General features: G+C 42.0%; 1 protein-coding gene across 7 annotated transcripts in view; it reads right to left on the bottom strand.

Moving 5' to 3' along the window:
- LOC100380752 (unconventional myosin-IXb) overlaps nt 1–22,999 on the bottom strand; it is a 117,269-nt gene that overhangs the window by 66,950 nt on the left and 27,320 nt on the right. For all 7 annotated transcript variants that reach the window (XM_014149215.3, XM_014149211.3, XM_014149212.3 and 4 more), the window contains exon 2: nt 18,794–19,709. In XM_014149215.3, the coding sequence (XP_014004690.1) occupies nt 18,794–19,633 (840 nt within the window). In that variant the 5' untranslated portion in view covers nt 19,634–19,709. The remainder of the gene's footprint in view (nt 1–18,793; nt 19,710–22,999) is intronic.

Here is a 22,999-nt window from a genome sequence, read left to right as displayed (position 1 = left end):
TAAACGTGTCACAGGCTCACAGCATCATTCACATTGAAACATAGCGCCCTGCAGCCTTTATGATTGGTTGCTAACCATAACCCTTCCTGATTGGTTGCGAGGCACATCAGGTATGAGGAAGTGGCTTAACGTCTTGGCTAACCAAGCAGTCTATGGAATTGAGACTGCATAGTGAAATAAAGGCTGGTGTGTGTGTGTGAGTGCGTGCGTACATTTCATCATGACGTCTTTGCCTATCTTGACTGGCTCCTTTCTCTAGTGTTCCCTGGCAGCCAACTGTATATTTCCAAGGGCCCAGATCCCCATTCAGTCCCTCAGTTTGCTGCCTCAGACTCTAACCAGTTCTCCTTACTAAATCAGAGCCTTAATTGTTATTGCACAGACAGGCACCTCAGTAGAAGGACCTTTGGTTTATATTACTGCCATTTGTTTTACAGTTTCACCCAGGCTCTGACACCTATTAAATCACTTGGCTACATGCACAATATATTCATTGGAAATGCATCGTAAGTACCAAATCAGGCTCTATCTGTATACACTATAACTGGAGGCTGATGTGATAGCACCAATACTGGAACACAACAACAAACAATGGTACTTACAAGAATACGGGCAAAACACAAGTGGTACTAAATAACAAGGCCAATCCGATTAGAGGCAGTGGCTTTCATGTAGGTCAGAGATGCTATGGGACATTCACATGATAGTTAAATATAACTGCACAACTTCCCTTTATGCTTGGCCTTGATGCAGGTTATCTATATGGCTAAGCAGATGAAGGACTCCAGGCACAACTCAACTGAGCCTCCCATCATTAAAGCTGTAAAATGTAACTTTTTGGGGCAACCCGACGAAATTCACAAAGAAATGTATGTTATAGATTTGCCATTCTCATTGAAAGCAAGTCTAAGAAGCGGTAGATCTTGTTCTATGTATGCTATTGCTATGCTTCCCGTTCTTAAGTTTTGTTTTTGCGTCTTTTACTCAAGTACGGCTAGCTGCAGCCCAATATGACGACCGGAGTAGAAGTGAGTGTGTGCCGAAAGGAGTGGATGTATGGAAAGCAAACCAGCTAATTGGGCAGATTTGTTGCCACTCAAGACCGTTTTGCCTGGCTGATTGGGCTGAAATATGATATTAAGCCGGCGACCAGAGCTCTGATGTTATGCTTCCTACTGGGTATCATGGACGTGTCGCCGCCGGTAGCTAACGTTGCAATATTTTCCTCCTATCATTTTGTTTCAAGTAGGAAAGCCTACACAAGAAATAACTAATGTAGATAACCATCTAGATGTCACCTTCATACATAAGGCCTGAATCAACAGTACACCCATCATCAATACTTAAATAAAAAGAAACAATTGTCAGTTTTATAACTGAGAAATGTACAATTACTTGTGTAAAACTAAAAGTGAAATAAGACTCATCTTCTGGCTTAAAAACAGAAGTCCAAACTCTCGCGGTATGGTAGCTCAATGTACGGTAGTTGCAAAGTAAGAAACGGAAGGGAAAAAAACACATACTCCGGTCGCCATATTGGGATGCGGCTAGCCCCTTCTCCTTTTACTTTCAGTTTTGTACCCAGCTTCAAAAAGCTGAAACACAATTCTTCGTTAAGGAAAATGTATTTTACAGTGGTTTAGATGGTACAATGATTCTCTACACTATACTTGCTCGTTTTGTCACAAACTGAAATTAGGCGAACTATTACATTTTAGCAACCAGGAAATGGAGGAGTGATTTCTGCATAGTGCACCTTTAATAAAGAGTTAATTATTTCAGAGACTATGCCAATAGCAGTCAATCAGTAGGCTAGCATGTGTTTGTTATGCGACTTTAAACAGTGTTGGGCCGCATTAGTGCATGGAGACCATTGATGGGATGCAGTACTGAAAGTGGCATGAGACAGTGTCCCCTGTGTGAATACCATAGAGTTGAATGATCAATTCAAAGTCTACTGTGTGAATGACTATACGGTGTGGGGTATCATTGCACTGTAAAACTGTGCAGAAATCAATGGTGGAAAGAATTGACAGCCCCATCTCAGATAAACACATTTTAACAGGCCTGAGTAATCATACAACAAGCAAGCTGCACACATTTGTCTTAACTGGAAAATAAACAAAAGGGGTTGAATGTCAGCTCAGTGGAAAGAATAAAGAGATTTGATTGGAGAGGTTAAATTGCTTCAATGTGCATCTGCTCTGCTGCAGTCAGAGGATGGACAGCCACATATTAGAACAATATCGGGTATACTGCAGCCAGTCAGGGTTTCAGGGTCTTGCTCCAATGCCATGGCTCAACAGACTGGTCCCATTTCAAAGAGCCATGCCCAGGGAGCACTAATATCAAGATGTTAGAGCTCTCTGGTATCCTTGGGACGTCCCTACCCTAAATCCTAACCTTAACCATTTTAAATGTAAACTTCAATTGGGGGTAGGGATGTCCCAAGGATAGTACCAGATAGAAAGGATACAGGCTGTGGTCAATGACATGAAAACTGTACAACTTGGCTGGCCTGTTACATGAGAACCTGTGCTGGTTGCTTGGAAAAAAAGACACTGACACTTATGTTCCTAACTGGTGATCAGAGACAACTAGAGTGCTTCGCAAGAATACAACATTTTTAAACAGTGGGGCAAAATATGATCTAAAATATGAGCAAACGATCACATCCCTTGAGAACTAAGCTAATTTGACATAGCAATTTGTCAGTCACATACTGTGAGCTATGCTAAGTAGCTGCTGATAAATGGCCAAAACAAAAAGGACTGGTCTTGCAGGAGCTCAGGCCATTGTCGTGTCAGCATCAGGCACCCAGTCTGGCTAAAGTTGTTAACTAGCGTTAGCGCAATGACTGGAAGTCTATGGTAACTGTTAGCATGCTAGTAGATACCATATACTTCCAGTCTTTGCACAAAAACTAGTTCGCATTGGCTTGTGAAACTACCTCTTAACTTTCATACCGGAGACATAAAAATGGTATCCAGGAGTTCATCTGAATCTAGGGAAGTGTATAAAGAGCTTCAGGTAGCCTAGAGTTTAGAGCGTTGGGCCAGTAACTGAAAGGTTGCTAGAACGAATCCCCGAGCTGACAAGGTAAAAATCTGTCATTCTGCCCCTGAACAAGGCAGTTAACCCACTGTTCCTAGGCCGTCATTGTAAATAAGAATTTGTTCTTAACTGACTTGCCTAGTTAAATAAAAGGTAAAAAAATTATAAATAAATAAATGAAATTCACTGCCAAAATCCCTAAGTATCCCTTTAAATCCATCTCAACTCTGATCTTTCTGCTGGGTAGGCACACATTAGCCAATCAATCAATAAACCAACCGATTTGTATTATCCAAAAAGATGTCACATACTAGGCTATTGTAAAAATTAAATGTGCAACATTCATGCACAGAGAGAGTAAAGATAATGGCGTTGATCTGATAGCCTAAGCTAATAATACTAGAGTACCATGAGAACAGTGTTTACATTTACATTTACATTTAAGTCATTTAGCAGACGCTCTTATCCAGAGCGACTTACAAAATGGTGCATTCACCTTATGATATCCAGTGGAACAACCACTTTACAATAGTGCATCTAAATCTTTTAAGGGGGGGGGGGGGGGGGTTAGAAGGATTACTTTATCCTATCCTAGGTATTCCTTAAAGAGGTGGGGTTTCAGGTGTCTCCGGAAGGTGGTGATTGACTCCGCTGTCCTGGCGTCGTGAGGGAGCTTGTTCCACCATTGGGGTGCCAGAGCAGCGAACAGTTTTGACTGGGCTGAGCGGGAATTTGTATATGTTATGTATTGAATATGTTTGGCAGCATACTGTTAAGACTTGACAATCTAGAGATGGCATGTACTGATAATCACCCTGTGGGTCTTAGTAAAGTAAAACTTCAGTTTACTACTGCGACAAAAGAATGATGAAACATTCTACTACCGTTGTAATGTTCAAGTCTTAGCCCTGCAGTTTGAGAACATGACACCTGAATCAAAGAAAAGCAGTTGTGAAACATATCTTCCTGTATCAGACTTTTTTTGTAAGAGGGACCTGCTGAAAACAGCCCTTCAAACCACGACAGAAAACTGCAAAGAAACCTGTACAACCAGTAGTGTGAAGAAATTATGGCAGACCCCATGTAGTCGACCGAGATCTCTTTAGTCGAGCAGTAGCAAAAATATATAATATTTATAGTGTACTGTCTGAGTGGACTAATCCATTGTGGAGGCCGTGTGGATGGGACAGTCCATCACTAAGACAAGTGCTACTGAAATTGTATATGTTATATTACATAAGAACAATGTTGCAACACTAATAAAAATATTATCTTATAACAAATGTGTTTCCTCCTGCATTGGATAGCGGTCACTGTCCACAGTTCTGAATCGCATCAGTTGAATTGCTGCCTTTTCCAAGACCATGCTGCTATGTGCATAATAGCAAAGTTAACCAGCATATTGATGTTGAGAGCAATGCGGTGGAGGCAGCAGTGGAGTTCAGAGATGAGAAAACCGCCCTTGCCTTAACCTGTTATGGCTAGGGGGCAGTATTTTCACGGCTGGAAAAAAAACGTACCCGATTTAATCTGGTTACTACTCCTGCCCAGTAACTAGAATATGCATATAATTATTGGCTTTGGATAGAAAACACCCTAAAGTTTCTAAAACTGTTTGAATGGTGTCTGTGAGTATAACAGAACTCATATGGCAGGCCAAACCCTGAGACATTTTCTGACAGGAAGTGGATACCTGATGTGTTGAATTACCTTTAAGCCTATGCCATTGAAACACACAGGGGCTGATTAATGTTTTGGCACTTCCTATTGCTTCCACTAGATGTCACCAGCCTTTACAAAGTGTTTTGAGTCTTCTACTATGAGATCTGACCGAACAAGAGCCATGGAACGGTGATGGCCGATTAGACTCTGGCGCGCGAGGTCATGTTGGGTACCCTCGTTCCAATACGTTTTAAAAGAGAATGCATTCGTCCACCTTGAATATTATTCATGTTCTGGTTAAAAAAGGCACTAATGATTTATGCTATACAACGTTTGACATGTTTGAACGAACGTAAATATATTTTTTCCCCTCGTTCATGAAGTGAAGTCCGGCGGGCTTAGATCATGTGCTAACAACACGGAGCTTTTTGGACATAAATGATGAGCTTTTTTGAACAAAACTACATTCGTTATGGACCTGGGATTCCTGGAAGTGACATCTGATGAAGAGAATCAAAGGTAATGGATTATTTACATAGTATTTTCGATCTCTCCAACATGGCCGTTTGTCTGTATCGCAAAGCGTATTTTTCTGGGCGCAGTGCTCAGATTATTGCAAAGTGTGATTTGCCAGTAAGGTTATTTTTAAATCTGGCAAGTCGAATGCGTTCAAGAGATGTAAATCTATAATTCTTTAAATGACAATATAATATTTTACCAATGTTTTCTAATTTTAATTATTTAATTTGTGGTGCTGACTTGACTGCCGGTTATTGAAGGGAAACGATTTCCTGAACATCAACGCCATAGTAAAACGCTGTTTTTGGATATAAATATGAACTTGATAGAACAAAAAATGCATGCATTGTCTAACATAATGTCCTAGGAGTGTCATCTGATGGAGATTGTCAAAGGTTAGTGCATCATTTTAGCTGGTTTTATGGTTTTGGTGACGCCTGTCTTTGAATTGACAAAACATTACACACAGCTATTGTCAATGTACTCTCCTAACATAATCTAACTTTATGCTTTCGCCGTAAAACCTTTTTGAAATCGGACAACGTGGTTAGATTAAGGAGATGTTTATCTTTCAAAGGGTGTAAGATAGTTGTATGTTTGAAAAATTTGAATTTTGACATTTATTTGGTTTCAAATTTGCCGCTCTTGAAATGCACCTGCTGTTGATAGGGTGCACCACGGGTGGCATGCTAGCGTCCCACATAGCCCCAAGAGGTTAAACAGCGGTTGACATGCTTCGAAGTACGGTAATGGAATATTTAGATTTTTTTTGTCACGAATTGCGCCATGCGCACGACCCTTATTTACCCTTTCAGATAGTGTCTGGAACGCACAAACAAAACGCCGCAATTTGGATATAACGATGGATTATTTTGGACCAAACCAACATTTTATGGAAGTAGCAGTCCTGGGAGTGCATTCTGACGAAGACAACAAAAGGTAATCAAACTTTTATAATAGTAAATCTGATATTGGTGAGTGCTAAACTTGCCGGGTGTCTAAATAGCTAGCCCTGTGATGCCGGGCTATGTACTTAGAATATTGCAAAATGTGCTTTCACCAAAAGCTATTTTAAAAATCGGACATAGAGTGCATAGAGGAGTTCTGTATCTATAATTCTTAAAATAATTGTTATGCTTTTTGTGAACGTTTATCGTGAGTAATTTAGTAAATTGTTAGCAAATTCCTCCGGAAGTTTGCGGGGGGTATGCTAGTTCTGAACGTCACATGCTAATGTAAAAAGCTGTTTTTTTATATAAATATGAACATGATTGAACAAAACATGCATGTATTGTATAACATAATGTCCTAGGTGTGTCATCTGATGAAGATCATCAAAGGTTAGTGCTGCATTTAGCTGTCTTCTGGGTTTTTGTGACATTATATGCTAGCTTGAAAAATGGGTGTCTGATTATTTCTGGCTTGGTACTCTGCTGACATAATCTAATGTTTTGCTTTCGCTGTAAAGCCTTTTTGAAATCGGACAGTGTGGTTAGATAAAGGAGAGTCTTGTCTTTAAAATGCTGTGAAATAGTCATATGTTTGAAAAATTGAAGTTTTTGTATTTTTGAGGAATTTGTAATTCGCGCCACAGCTATCATTGGATATTGGAGCAGGTGTTCCGCTAGCGGAACGTCTAGATGTAAGAGGTTAAATGTCTAAAAGTGATGAGAGGCAGCCCCAATTTCATTAGGTCTATTATCAATAGACTTTTAAATGGGCCTGGCTTTATAAATCTTCCATATACACTGCATTCAGAAAGTATTCAGACCCTGTGACTTTTTCCACATTTTGTTACGTTACAACCTTACACTAAAATTGAATTTAATTGTTTGTTTCCTCACCAATCTACACACAATAATCAATATTGACAAAGCAAAACATGTTTAGAAATTTTTGCAAATGTATATAATAAAAAACCCTGAAATATCACATTTACATAAATATTCAGACCCTGAATACTTACTCAGGACTTTGTTTTAGCAACTTTGGCAGTGACTACAGCCCTGAGTCTTCTTGGGTATGACAACAAGCTTGGCACAACTGTATTTGGGAAGTTTCTCATTCTTCTCAGCAGATCCTCTCTAGCTCTGTCAGGTTGGATGGGGAGCGTCGCTATGCATTTTCAGGTCTCTCCAGAGATGTTTGATCGGGGCTCTGGTTGGGCCACTCAAGGACATTCAGAGACTTGTCCCGAAGCCACTCCTGCGTAGTCTTGGCTGTGTGCTTAAGGTCGCTGTCCTGTTGGAAGGTGAACCTTTGCCCCAGTCTGCGGTCCTGAGCACTCAGGAGCAGGTTTTCATCAAGGATCTCTGTACTTTGCTCCGTTAATCTTTCCCTCAAGCCTGACTAGTCTCCCAGTCCCTGCTGCTGAAAAACATCCCCACAGCACAATTCTGCCACCACCATGCTTCACCGTAGGGACTGTGCCAGGTTTCCCACAGACGTGACACGTGGCATTCAGGACAAACAGTTCAAACTTGGTTTCATCAGACTAAAGAATCTCCTTTAAGTGCCTTTTGGCAAACTCCAAACAGGCTGTCATGTGCCGTTTACTGAGGAGTGGCTTCCATCTGGCCACTCTACCATGAAAGGCCTGATTGGTGGAGTGCTGCAGAGATGGTTGTCCTTCTGGAAGGTTCTCCCATCTCCACAGAGGAACTCTGTCAGAGTGACCATCAGGTTACTGGACATCTCCCTGACCAATTGCCCAGTTTGGCCGGCCGGCCAGCTCTAGGAAGGGTCTTGGTGGATCCAAACTTCTTCCATTTAAGAATGATGGAGGCCACTGTGTTCTTGGGGACCTTCAATGCGACAGACATTTATTGGTACCCTTCCCCAGATCTGTGCCTCGACACAATCCTGTCTCGGAGTTCTACCGACAATTCCTTCGACTGAATGGCTTGATTTTGCTCTGACATGTACTGTCAACTGTGGGACCTTATATAGACAGGTGTGTGCCTTTCCAAAATCATATCCAATCAATTTACCACAGGTGGACTCCAGACAAGTTGTAGAAAGATAAAGGATGATCCAAAGAAACAGGATGAACCTGAGCTCAATTTCAAGTCAAGTTTAAGTTTTGCTGTAATCAAGGCTTTACACATTTTTTTTCATTAGAACAGCATCTCTGGTATTTTTTATAATTGATTTAGTGTTGTTTACACGTTCCAAATTGTTAGAAAAATAATAATAACAATAACCCTTATTACTATTATAAATCATCATTATAATAATAAAGTAATGTCATTATCATTAGTAGGCTTAGTATAGCAGCCTTGTATAACCACCATCGAGCTGTAGGCTTAAGAGTGCATTCTGTTTAGTTTAATACCGTAACTTACTTAGGCCTATATTTAAATACTTTTATAGGCTACTGTATCAATCATTCATTTGTTTGTTCAAGTAATCAAATAGCATAGGAGTCATTCATGATTTGAATGCAATCAAGAATTTTAGTTTTTAAAATAAAAGAAAGCAAACCTTGAATAATTAGCATAAACAAATAAACCATTCTATTTTGGAAACTGCATTCATGAATGACTGCAGCTGTTTTTTGTCTTTGCTGTAATAAAGGAATTACAAATAAACATTACAGACTCTCTGGTATACTTATTTATGTATTGTTGTTCACATAGCAGCAGTGTAAAAACAAAAGCAGGGGGGGGGGTTAATGTAAATACTCCGGGTGGCCATTTGATTAATTGTTCAGCAGTCTCATGGCTTGGGGGTAGATGCTGTTAAGGAGCCTTTTGGACCTAGACTTGGCGCTCCAGTACCGCTTGCCATGCAGTAGCAGAGAGAACAGTCTTTGACCAGGGTGGCTGGAGTCTAAATTTTTTGGGCCTTCTTCTGACACGCCTGGTATAGAGGTCCTGGATGGCAGGAAGCTTGGCCCCAGTGATGTACTGGGCCGTACGCACTAAATCAAATCAAAGTTTATTTGTCACGTGCTCCGAATACAACAGGGGTAGACCTTACAGTGAAATGCTTACTTACAGGCTCTAACCAATAGTGCAAAAAAGGTATTAGGTGAACAATAGGTAAGTAAAGAAGTAAAAAGACAGTGAAAAACAGTAGCGAGGCTATAAAAGTAGCGAGGCTACATACAGACACCGGTTAGTCAGGCTGATTGAGGTAGTATGTACATGTAGATATGGTTAAAGTGACTATGCATATATGATCAACAGAGAGTAGCAGTAGCGTAAAAGAGGGGTTGGTGGGTGGCAAGACACAATGCAGATAGCCCAGTTAGCCAATGTGCGGGAGCACTGGTTGGTCGGGCCAATTGAGGTAGTATGTACATGAATGTATAGTTAAAGTGACTACGCATATATGATAAACAGAGAGTAGCAGCAGCGTAAAAAGAGGGGCTGGGGGGGGGCACATAGTGTGGTCTACAGCTTATTACGAGGTACTCTACATCAGACGAGCAATACTTCCAGAATTCCTTAATATTAGACATCGCGCACCAGCTGTTACTGACAAATAGACACACCACCACCCTTCATCTTACCAGACATAGCTGTCCTGTCGATGTACGGAAAACCCAGCGAACTGTATATTATCCGTGTTGTCGTTAAGCCACGACTCCGTGAAACATGAGATATTATGGTTTTTAAATGTCCCGTTGGTAGGATAGTCTTGAACGGAGATCAACCAAGCTTACTCTCCAGTGATTGCTTGTTGGCTAATAGAACGGATGGTAGAGGTGGGTTACCCACCTGCCAACGAATTCTCACAAGGAATCGCGATCTCCGCCCCGTCTTTACTTCACGCGAATGACGGGGTATTGTCCCTGGTCTCGGAGAAGCAGTATATCATTAAAGAAAAAATCTTAATACAGTTTGAGGTAAGTAATCGCTGATCTGATATCCAGTATTTTGACATCTGGATGAAAAGCATGCTCAAAGTAAATTGCCTGTTACTCAGGCCCAGAAGCTAGGATATGCATATAATTGGTTGATTTGGATAGAAAACACTAAAGTTTCTAAAACTGTTAAAATGTCTGAGTATAACAGAACTGATAAAGCAGGCAAAAACCCGAGCACAAACCATCCTGAAAAGAAAAAGATAATTCAGCCCACCACTGATTCCAATGGCTTTCATGTTAAATATGAAGGGAAAACCTCCCAGATTGCAGTTCCTATGGCTTCCACTAGATGTCAACACTCTTTAGAAAGAGTTTCAGGCTTGTTTTTGGAAAAATGAGTTAGAATTTGTAGTTTTTCTAAGTGGCTCCCATTTTAGCTGTTGTGTTTTCATGCGCGTGGATGAGAGTGCGTACCTTGTTGTTTATCTCCGGTAAAGACAATACCGATTCTCCGTCTTAATTTTTATCATTTATTTACGTATTAGGGTACCTGAGGTTTGATTATAAACGTTGTTTGACTTGTTTGGAGAAGTTTATTGGTAACGTTTGGGATTCATTTTGAATGCATTTTGAAGGAGGGAAAACGATGGATAATTGAATGAAGCGTGCCAGCTAAACTGAGTTTTTGGGGATATAAATAAGGACTTTATCGAACAAAAGGACCATTTGTGATGTAGCTGGGACCTTTTGGAGTGCCAACAGAAGAAGATCTTCAAAGGTAAGACATTTAGTTTATCGCTATTTCTGACTTTCGTGGCGCATCTGCCTGGTTGAAAACTGTTTTTTATGCTTTTGTGTGCTGGGCACTGTCCTCAGATAATCGCATGGTGTGCTTTCGCCGTAAAGCCTTTTTGAAATCTGACACAGTGGCTGGATTAACAAGAAGTTAAGCTTTTTTCTGATGTATGACACATATTTTCATGAATGTTAAATATTACTTTCTGTAATTTGAATTTTGCGCTCTGCAATTTTACCGGATGTTGGCCAGGTGGGACGCTACCGTCCCACCTGCCCGTAAGAAGTTAATAAGTTACCTGTCACATCCATAAACAGTCAAGGACCTTCATAGTTAATTCGGGAGATGGTAACTCTTTAAACAACCGCTCTCGTGGTGCCCCAAATTCCTAATGAGTTAAATGTTACATGATTAATAAACTAAAAAAATATATATATAAAAAATACAACATAAGATTGTGTAACAATTAAACATAGTTGATTCGATAAATAACAGTCATCAGATGAATGAAAGTAAAGTCACAACAGTTGGAACTGGACTTGTTGGAAGAGGAAACCGCAAGACAGGAACAAGAAATGCAGCAGATAACTTCTAAGAAGATATTGCTTCCTCTGTAGCTTCTTCTGTAAAATGCCATTTCATGTCAGCCATCTTGTGGGGTTGTGTGTGTGTGGTCGGTCAGGATGGAGCCGCTGGTCCTGGCTGAGCCTGGGTGGGTCTCGGTTGTTTCACAGGCCAGTCTCTCAGTCTGCCCATCAGACAACAGGCCTGAGGAAGTAGCAGAGCAGTCTGGAGCAGAGGGAGAACCAGCCTCAACCAGCCTGCAGACTCTGCTGACTGAGGGGAAAATCACTTCAGTTCTCCAACCAAAGACCTGAGACAGACATGCATCAAGGGACCATCTATTAATCCTTCTGCTGCCTTTGAACACTGCACAAAGACTAGTCTCTCTTGTAAAAGGGTCATGGATTTTGACTCATTTTGACGGATAGCATGCCAGCTACGGTATTCTCTTCTATTCTGCCCACTCTGCAGTTCAGGAAATGGACCAGACCAGTTGAAATTTAGGGGTAAATGCTGTCATTCAAGTGTGAATAACCAGATTGAACACTTTGCGTTAGAATCCAAGGAGGTCTGAGAAATGTATACAGGTAAGTTACAATGCTGCATTTACTTCCAATAAACTGCATTCCTCGAGGCTTTTTGTAGTTTATTACCAATTTTTTTGCCACATTACTGAGGAAATAAATGAAGAATGTAAGAGGAATTTGCTGCCAGATTAGAGCTGGGGCTCATTTGTTCCAAACACCAATTAAAGCAGCCAGCTCCACACCCAAATTAACAACAAACGGCGAGTGTCGATTTATACTGCTCAAGTGTGTGTGCGCGTGTGATATCTGTGTTACACACTTGGCAAATCTGCTGAGGTAAGTTTTCTGCATTCTGTGTTTGGGGGATGAGAATGCGTGTGTTACTGGTGTGAGAATGCATGTGTTCTTTGCAGGGCTGGGAATTCTGCTTGCTGGTGTGTGTGTCCTGTGCAGATTTCTGTGTTGGAATTACCAGGCTGACTCAGAGGCGGCATGGTGCCTGGGGCCCAGAGCGGGCCTTTCCTCCTTCAGTGACTGACTCAACCATCTCTAACAGGAAGTGCTTCATATGTCACATGACCATGGGCCCAGAGGTCACTGACAACATATGAGTCTGAAAGCCAACCAGGACTCAGAAAGCAGCTCAAATAGCCTCTCATCACTGTGGAGTGTATCACAACTATTGTACTATCCCATTTGTGATGGAAAAGACCACTGTGTATGAAACAACCTTGAGCTTTCAAAATGTGGGAGAGAAAGCCTACAGATAGGTGTGTTTGTTCCTCTAATGTCAAGTCCATACAAAAGACAACTGTGGTTCAGCACAAGCCTGGGAATCAGTCAAGCCGTCATCAGTCAGAAGCTGACAGGTGCCAGGGGCATATAGCCTCTTCTACTCACAAAGAAGGGAGGAAGTGCAACTCACCTGACACAAAACACTAATGATTCACACAGTTTTGCTGTATGCGGATTGTTATCCCCTTGTTGCAACTCGAATCGTACTAGGCCTAAACGTGTTGATTGATTCTCACTACCATGGCTGGCTAGTTCCTAGAACTTGAGTTTTTCCAATTAAGGGTAATGAACGGTAGCAACTGTTCAACATATAATATATTGCAACAATGTGTATGATCCATTTCAACTTGACAGTTAGGTTTAGCTCCAGCCCACAAATAGAAGACGGAACAATGTATTGAACCACATGGGAGCTCTAGAGCTTTTCAGAGTTATTCAAAATCTGGTGTCTAGAAAGTACTTCCATGAGGTTTCCTTCAGTTTGCACAGCTGTTCAAGATAAGACACTGACTCCTGGTCAAGGGCCTGATTTTCACTCTATTCTCACATGACATTACTCATGAGACACTGATATAGAACAAAGGGGGAATATCACAAAGCAGGATCACTTTCTGTAAAAACATTCAGATAACTGTTTATCTTCCAGAAAAGGCAAAGTTTAATTTGTTATTGAGCTCAAAGCGTGTTTTGCATCAACACCATATCATTTCAGCCAACCTTTGTTCAGGATCTAGTAAATGTGGAGTTGTTTGAGAAGGAGCTTTCTAAGGGTTAAACTGAGGCCTTGGCTAATACTTCCACATCTTCTCTTTCATTTCTTCTTTTTGGAGAAAACAGCTTTTACAACTGTCTCTACATGCTTGGAGATCATCTTTCACCCCCTCTGGTCACATGCCTGATGACTATAACTGAGATCTCCAACTCCTGGTTCAAGTTAAAAATACATTTGACTAGGGGCACATCTCAAAAGACAGAAGTGACTTCCATTCCTCTTCTGTTGAAGAACTAGGTTTGATGCTCTCTTCATGCTTCCTGGACTTCAATAGTATTTATGTGGACAGAGTGCAGACTCATGTATCTTGTTTGTCAAGACAACATTAGTCACCTATATAGAGGAATCATCTCCCTTGTGTTTTTTGCTGATGGCTCATTCCCATTTCACATCCGGTTTAAATCCGTGCTTCTATGCTAACCTCGACTGTGTGAGAATGTGGTACTAATAGCGGGGAATGAGTGTTTACAGACACCCATGACAGGCATAAGGTGACACACACAAACATCCTTAGCCCCATTGCAACCACACACATCCTGCTTAGGGTTGAATGGTGGGGAAACCAGGTTACCGAGAGTTACCGGGATTTACGCCCAAAAACCACTCAATTTTCCGGGGATAATTAACTGAAAAAACAGTTCATAATAAATGATTAATATGAACGGCATGGCGTGAAATGGAACATTTACATTATATGCGATGTCCAAATCTGACTTCTCTACGGCCTCTGCGTGATAAATCAAGCTCAGGGTGGGGACAGACAGCCCATCTCAGTATGGAGCACAATTCACAACGCATGTAGGTAACTTTTTTCATTGTGACAGGTAGGCCTACATTTGCTGCAGCTCAGCCTATGCTACAGAAATATAAAGACTGAATGTGCATCTAATTTACCCATCTCCATTTGGCTTTCGGGGTCACCTTGTTTTTTAAAAATACTCCATCATCACTTGAATATAATTGCTTTAAAATCAGTGCATGCATGAGCGCTCTCTCGCAGTCTTTCACCATCAACTCATCCAAAACCGATAATCTAATTCTAGTCCTATATTATTCAAGGATGTCATTAGAATGATGAAGATAAGGACAACTAAACATTTCATTTAACTGTTGAACGCGAGGAAGGAATGAAGCAACAGAGAGAGAAAGAGGAGGTAGGCTAATAACATTAGAGGAAATATTATGAAAGGTTTATATGCGTCAGCCTACTAAATATACAAATAGGCCCTGCTATATTTCAACGTGTAAATCAAATTCGCTAGCCAATACTTGTAACTTTGTAGGCTGCATGTGCTGCACCAGAATCGCATGTTCTCTTCGGTTTTATCATGGTTTGCACGATGTGCGTAATTCCAGTCCATATAATACAATACAGTAATACAGTTCACACTCAAAAAAGATTAGCTAACTGGAGCTAGTTTCATTTATTTACCCAAGAGAGCATAGGCTATAGCTCTGCCATGCGTAATGTGCAGTAGCCTATATCATATACTGCTCAAAAAAATAAAGGGAACACAAACAACACAATGTAAGTCCAAGTCAATCACACTTCTGTGAAATCAAACTGTCCACTTAGGAAGCAACACTGATTGACAATAAATGTCACATGCTGTAGTGCAAATGGAATAGACAACAGGTGGAAATTATAGGCAATAAGCAAGACACCCCCAATAAAGGAGTGGTTCAGCAGGTGGTAACCACAGACCACTTCTCAGTTCCTATGCTTCCTGGCTGATGTTTTGGTCACTTTTGAATGCTGGCGGTGCTTTCACTCTAGTGGTAGCATGAGACGGAGTCTACAACCCACACAAGTGGCTCAGGTAGTGCAGCTCATCCAGGATGGCACATCAATGCGAGCTGTTGCAAGAAGGTTTGCTGTGTCTGTCAGCATAGTGTCCAGAGCATGGAGGCGCTACCAGGAGACAGGCCAGTACATCAGGAGACGTGGAGGAGGCTGTAGGAGGGCAACAACCCAGCAGCAGGACCGCTACCTCCACCTTTGTGCAAGGAGGAGCAGGAGGAGCATTGCCAGAGCCCTCCAAAATGACCTCCAGCAGGCCACAAATGTGCATGTGTCTGCTCAAACGGTCAGAAACAGACTCCATGAGGGTGGTATGAGGGCCCGACGTCCACAGGTGGGGGTTGTGCTTACAGCCCAACACCGTGCAGGACGTTTGGCATTTGCCAGAGAACACCAAGATTGGCAAATTCGCCACTGGCGCCCTGTGCTCTTCACAGATGAAAGCAGGTTCACACTGAGCACGTGACAGACGTGACAGTCTGGAGACGCCATGGAGAACGTTCTGCTGCCTGCAACATCCTCCAGCATGAACGGTTTGGTGGTGGGTCAGTCATGGTGTGGGGTGGCATTTCTTTGGGGGGGCCGCACAGCCCTCCATGTGCTTGCCAGAGGTAGCCTGACTGCCATTAGGTACTGAGATGAGATCCTCAGACCCCTTGTGAGACCATATGCTGGTGCGGTTGGCCCTGGGTTCCTCCTAATGCAAGACAATGCTAGACCTCATGTGGCTGGAGTGTCAGCAGTTCCTGCAAGAGGAAGGCATTGATGCTATGGACTGGCCTGCCCGTTCCCCAGACCTGAATCCAATTGAGCACATCTGGGACATCATGTCTCGCTCCATCCACCAACGCCACGTTGCACCACAGACTGTCCAGGAGTTGGCAGATGCTTTAGTCCAGGTCTGGGAGGAGATCCCTCAGGAGACCATCCGCCACCTCATCAGGAGCATGCCCATGCGTTGTAGCGAGGTCATACAGGCACGTGGAGGCCACACACACTACTGAGCCTCATTTTGACTTGTTTTAAGGACATTACATCAAAGTTGGATCAGCCTGTAGTGTGGTTTTCCACTTTAATTTTGAGTGTGACTCCAAATCCAGACCTCCATGGGTTGATAAATTGGATTTCCATTGATTATCTTTGTGTGATTTTGTTGTGAGCACATTCAACTATGTAAAGAAAAAAGTATTTAATAAGATTATTTCATTCATTCAGATCTAGGATGTGTTATTTTAGTGTTCCCTTTATTTTTTTGAGCAGTGTATATAACATGAATTGAATAATGGCACAATCATGTGGGCTTTTTTGGGCTTGAGCTCATAAATGTCGTTAATGAAGGCCTCATAAAATGTATTTAATATATGGCTCATCAGGCTCAGGTAGCATCAGGTTTGAATTTTCGTGCTGACCCAAGCTCTAATCAATTCCAGACATATTTATGCACTTTATAATGCTTTTGAATGACACTTCCAGTTTTGGTGGGAAATAAGTGATTTATTCTAGGGATGGAACGTTTGTAAAATACCAGGAAAATATTAAACCCTAACCCTGTTAGGAAAGGTTTCATATGAGGTTGGAGTAGGGCTGTTGCGGAGACCGCAGTAAAATTCCACGTGACCGTTGAGTCACGATAATATCCTCTTATGCACTCCGGACATGCGTTGGTAGTACCCGACTTGCTAACGACCATCAGGTCACTGACTCAGGGCTCCATTGTCCCTCCATCAGGTCCTAAAAATCACATCAAACCCATCAAAACAGTATCGTGCTTTTAAAACTCATCTCAGTGGGATCGATCAATTTGAAGAAAGGAGTTCAATAACAGGTTGAAACTGAGTGGAAAACATGGTCGTTGTGTATGTTGTTTCAAAGCCTAACAACGAAATGGACAGCGCTTTCTAAGGTGTTTATTCAAGCAAAAACACCCATACACATATTAGAGCTTATGCATAGGCCTATATATGAGCCTAAGGCCTGAAAAAATGTGAATTAAAATGATTGTGCCATTATACATAGTCTACCGTAAACATTAAATAAACATTGGTACATAATTGGTCTAGCATATACTCTGGACTGCAGTATTATGCATACTGGACGGACTGGTTACCTTGTTCATACCATCCAAACTTTCCATCCACGAGTCTGGGAGAGAACCTATAGGCCTAGCCAATGCTGTTGGTTGTGCAGGGCGGCTTACAAAGTTAGCCTACAATTATAGTGAATTTGATTTTGAATAGGCCTAGTAACAGAGCATTTTTGTATATTTTCATAATGAATAGGCTGACATTACCTTTAGCTACAGAATATCTCATCATTGTGCATTTCCATCTCCTCTCTCGCCTTCATTCTTTATCGAGGGTGCAGCGAGAGGGCCTGTCAACAGTTTTATAAAATATTTTTCTTTGTGATAACATGTTACTATCATTGTCACCGAACAGATTTCACTTGGTTTCTCAAATTAAGCACTGGGTACCTGCAGGAACAGGGTTAGAGAGCCTATGGCGCAATATCACCTGTCGAGCAGCGAGAGGCTGCATGCTACTTAAACAGTGGTTGATGCATGGAGTGAAATAACCGGAGTAGCCTACCACGCATGACAGAAAAACAAACCAGCGGGAAAGTGGCCTCCATTCGCTATTCAAGCGCATACGGACAATGTCTTCTTCCACCTGCCCCTGTTCCTGCCCATTTGATGGGCAATTCTAAATCAAAACTAATTTTACATATTCGTAAAGACAAGATTAAATTGAGAATAGTCTGATGGGTGAAAATACGATCACTTGATGAGAAAACAGCATGTTCAGCCTAAGGCAAGGAACAGAGCGCAACATTTTTTTTTTTGCGACTTTCTCAAATCATCAATAGCCTGTAGTCGCACCATGGAGCCCATATACTGTATGTTTTCATTTCCTAAACAATCTAAGGTTTGTATCATTCACAACTACATTTGCCAAATAACTCTATAAGACCTGATTGAAATGATTACTTTTATGCTCAACATAGCCACTTCATATGCGCACTCGCTCTGGAATGGGAAAAATATCCTTTCTATTTAATTCAGCTAAGTTCAATTAGGCCTACAGTATATTCTTCCTACTATAAAATCATATATAAAATAATGCACGGGACTTAAGCATATCTTGTCTGCTAAATGAACAAGCCTACAGCCTATGGCATAGCGCATAGCCAGATAACATACAGTTGGCCTAGGCCAACTCATATTCTGTTCTTCATATCATAATGTTTCTTTAGATCTGCCTATAATAAATCATGGATCATGAACCGCTTAAATGTAGATGTTCCAAAGGGACGCATCAGCGGCTTGTATGTGTGGTGGCCTGGAGATGCTAAACGTGTTTATGTTCATTAACGGTCAATTACCGCGCGACCGGTAGTCGTTGGCATGCAAATAACTGGCTGGCATTTCATGACTGCCACAGCCTCAGGTAGGAGCCCTAACTTAATTTCACATGAATACAAATAGCCTTACCTCCAGCACAGGCCCAGCCCCTAGAATAGTCCTCTCCACCCCGCTGGCGTAGCCCTTCTGGCTGAGGGCCGTCAGACAGTGGATGAGGAAGTTGGTGCTCTGGGTCTTCCCAGAGCCGCTCTCCCCAGAGATAACAATGCACTGGTTTACCCTCTTTCTTAGCATGGCGTAGTATGCCACGTCCGCAATGGCAAAGATGTGCGGCTCCAGTTTCCCCAGCTGGTGGTTCTCGTACATCTTGACGTACTTGGGGTTGTAGATGGATAGGAACTTGAAGGGGTTGATGGCAATAAGGATAGACCCGGCGTAGGTGTAGATCTTTTTTTTGTGGAAGCGGTTGCGCAGATTATCCAGGATGCTGCTCTCATTGAGTGCCGGGAGGTTACACAGGTCGTCAAAGTCATCATGGCGTGGGGGGAGAAAGCCTCTGGCTGCTAGCTTCTGGGCCTCCTGCTCCTTGCAGAGAGCGGGGAGGTGGACGTAGTGGATGGTGCCGTCACGGTTCCTCTCCTGGAGGAGGAAGTAGAAACCTTCGCTCTGAAGGTGCTGCTCCTGGGCCTTCCGTGGCCACAGCAGGACCCTCTGGACAGGGAGGTCCCAGGACTCCAGCACCCACTCCTCCCCGCCACACTCCTTCACCTCGGCAAGCACGTAGAGCCGCTTGGGGTCCAGGCCCAGGGCCAAGGCTGCGTCTTGGATGACGGAGGCGGCTGTGGCCTCCTTGGGCACCTTGAGAGTGCAGCAAGATGGGCAGTCCGCTGAGAGCCGTGGGTAGACCTGCAGGTTGTAGGCCCGTCCATCTTGGCTAGGTGCTTGGCCTTCGCCATCTTTGACACTCATTCTGGGCCAGGTGGAGTCGCCTAAGCATGCCGTCTGCACTGTCTGCACTGCCTGCTGTTCTCTTACCACCCAGCACCTGGGGATCAAAGGAGAAAAAATGAGACAGTTTTACATTAAAGCTCAAAAGCTGAAAAAAAGAATGTCACAGCAGAGCTTAGTTGCAGAGAGCTGACTGAAAGCAACAAGAGCTGTGATGCTAACTGTTAGCCACATGCACGCTAAAAGTGCCTGTGCCAAACGACCCTGTATTGGATCAAGTCTTCAATTAAGAAAATAGTTTCATAATAGGCTAAACGAAAGACATTGAGCTATTCCAGATAGTGGAGGTTTCCCATTTGGGCATTGCAGTCTCGCAAAGGTCTAAACAGTTGCCACAACGGCATTACGCCTGCATTTCAAAATGCTAACAAATGGGTTGGTTTTTAAACAAAGACTCACAGACCACAGTGTGTGAACTCCAAACTGCTGTTTGTCTTGGACTAACCAGCTGAGGAGTGGAAATGTGACTCGCATCACAGCACATACGCAGGCTATTGAAAAGGTGGTTCTAATTTAGTGGATTAGAAAAAGCCTTCAACTATTTAAATGAAGCAATGTAGGCTTCACTACAATTAAGGGAATTATAAAACCTTACCTCTACTTAATGCTTGAGCAATATTACAATAACACTTTTCTACAGCAAAGCATAGGCCTTCACAAAGGATAATGCTTAGTCCATCAGTGCAGATTACTGTGACATGCCCAATTGCATGATTACTTGCTTGAAGGAAACTGTGGTACAGACATTTTATTAGGGTGTATGGATGTTCACAAATGGCCCGGGCCGACATTGAGGGCAGCGACCCAGCTTTGGATGTTTTACTTTCTGGTTATCACTGAGCTCAAAGTTAGCCTGTGTTTGATTTACCCACATCAGTCTATTGTGTGCGTAAAGTTGAGTTGAGACATTTATTTTCCTGCAAGTGCGCACTAAAGCTGTGGTTGGAGCATTAGTCTGATGCAGACACAATCTCCTCACTTCACGTAAGAAGCCCATCTCTATGATTAGCCTACGAGAAAGCCACATGTGGTGGTATAAACAAAAACATCCACAGAAACAGCCATAGCAACACCCATAGCAACAGTCAGTAAACAAACCATACAGTAGAGCCAGGGTTCTTTTTCAGCCTGGGACCCAAATGAGAAATACTGTGATTTCCTGGGACCCAAGCATATGAAAATATGCAACTATACGTAAATATCGGTACATTTCATTGCCCTTATGCCTAAAACAAATGCAATATACACAAAACCAAATGACAATACCCATTTAAAATAGCTATTGATGTTTATTTTTCCCCTTTAAAAAAAACTCTTACATATCTGTCTAAGTTTGAACTGTTGCTGTTAAAATACAATAAATAATTGTAATTCTGAACTGGAACAAAATTATTGATAACATCACACAGATGTATAACACACACACACACTCAGTTTTTGATAAAGCAACCCTAAGTAACAGAACAGATGAAAAATGATCAGGCCTACTATACATCTTACTGTAGAAAATATTGTTGAATAAAAGTCTAGGTTGAAATTGTTGGTGTTAAAACACAATAAATGTTTTATTAAGGTGATACAGCCTCAGCAGAAGTCAGGGCATTCATACTTCTTGGGCTTTGCAGAGCAATGCAGAGCTGCTGTCAAGGAAGTGACAGCATCCCGGAAGGCCAGCATCCCGGAGTCGCCTCTTCACTTTGAGACTGGTGTTTTGCGGGTACTATTTAATGAAGCTGCCAGTTGAGGACTTGTGAGGTGTCTGTTTCTCAAACTAGACACTGATGTACTTGTCCTCTTGCTCAGTTGTGCACCGGGGCCTCCCAGTCCTCTTTCTATTCTGGTTAGAGACAGTTTGCGCTGTTCTGTGAAGGGAGTAGTACACAGCGTTGTACGAGATCTTCAGTTTCTTGGCAATTTCTCACATGGAATAGCCTTCATTTCTCAGAACAAGAATAGACTGATGAGTTTCAGAAGAAAGTGCTTTGTTTCTGACCATTTCGAGCCTGTAATTGAACCCACAAATGCTGATTCTCCAGATACCCAACTAGTCTAAAGAAGGCCACTTTTATTGCTTCTTTAATCAGAACAGTTTTCAGCCATGCTAACATAATTGCAAAAGGGTTTTCTAATGATCAATTAGCCTTTTAAAATGATAAACTTGGATTAGCTAACAACGTGCTATTGGAACACAGGAGTGATGGTTGCTGTTAATGGGGCTCTGTATGCCTATGTAGATATTCCATTTTTTAAAAAAAATCTGCAGTTTCCAGCTACAATAGTCATTTACAACATTAAATGTCTACACTGTATTTCTGATCAATATGATGTTATTTTAAATGGACAAAAAGTGCTTTTCTTTCAAAAACAAGGACATTTCTAAGTGACCCAAACTTTTGAACGGTAGTGTATGTATATAAATAATTGTATTCGTTTCTGCTCGACTAAAACAATCTTAGTCTACCAACAGCCTAATGACCAAACAATCGACTAATTGGGATCAGAGCAACTAAGTAGACCATACCAAGGAGCAAGGGCCTGTACAACCAAAAACGGTTTATTAAAGGGATACTTCGGTATTTTTTTGCAATGGAGGCACTTTGTCTACTTCCCCAGAGGCAGATTAACTTGTGGATACCATTTTGATGTCTCTGTTCCCAGTATGAAGGTTAGCGGTAGTTTCGCGAGCCAATGCTAATATCACTTACATTCATGTTTTAAATCATAGGAAATATTACATTGAAAAAGGACTGCCATTCAAGTTTTAGTTTTGTCTCACTGTCCATCTGTCTGGTGTACAAGAATAGGCCTAATGTTTACAGATATTCCCAGTTTCTCAGGTTTGTCTGCATCTAGAACCCAGGCTCAAATCTCCCTGACCGTAGGCTACATATGATTTACACACATGGGATTTACAGATTTTCCACTATCAGAGGAATGGTCTGTTGTCAGACACCCATGCCGTGACTTGTTTGTCATCATCACTACAATAGCTGTGACATGATAGGCCTACTCTAAAAATAGCACCGCCACAGAAACTTTACTGTTAGCAGCAAAGAACTCTTCACCTCAGCATCTGCATCCGAGTTGAACACTAACAAAAACAGATACACACTTCAACTTCCCATTCATGGATGATTCAACTTCCACCTTGGCAAAGCTCCAGTAACACTACAATATGGACCCTAAAACATATTCCATAAGCAGAAAGAGTGCAGAGACTGTTCATGCAGTAAACTCAAGGATATCAGTGATTTCCTGAGAGAAGTGAAACTAACTGTCTCAAGCTTTTGGCAGCTCTTTAAGGTTTACCGCAAAAAAAACTCAACG

This window comes from Salmo salar, chromosome 16 (assembly GCF_965601325.2).
Source record: "Salmo salar chromosome 16, fSalSal1, whole genome shotgun sequence".
Lineage (NCBI taxonomy): Eukaryota > Metazoa > Chordata > Actinopteri > Salmoniformes > Salmonidae > Salmo > Salmo salar.
The sequence above is the reverse complement of the archived record's forward strand: the minus strand, read 5'-3'. Positions and strand labels throughout refer to the sequence as shown.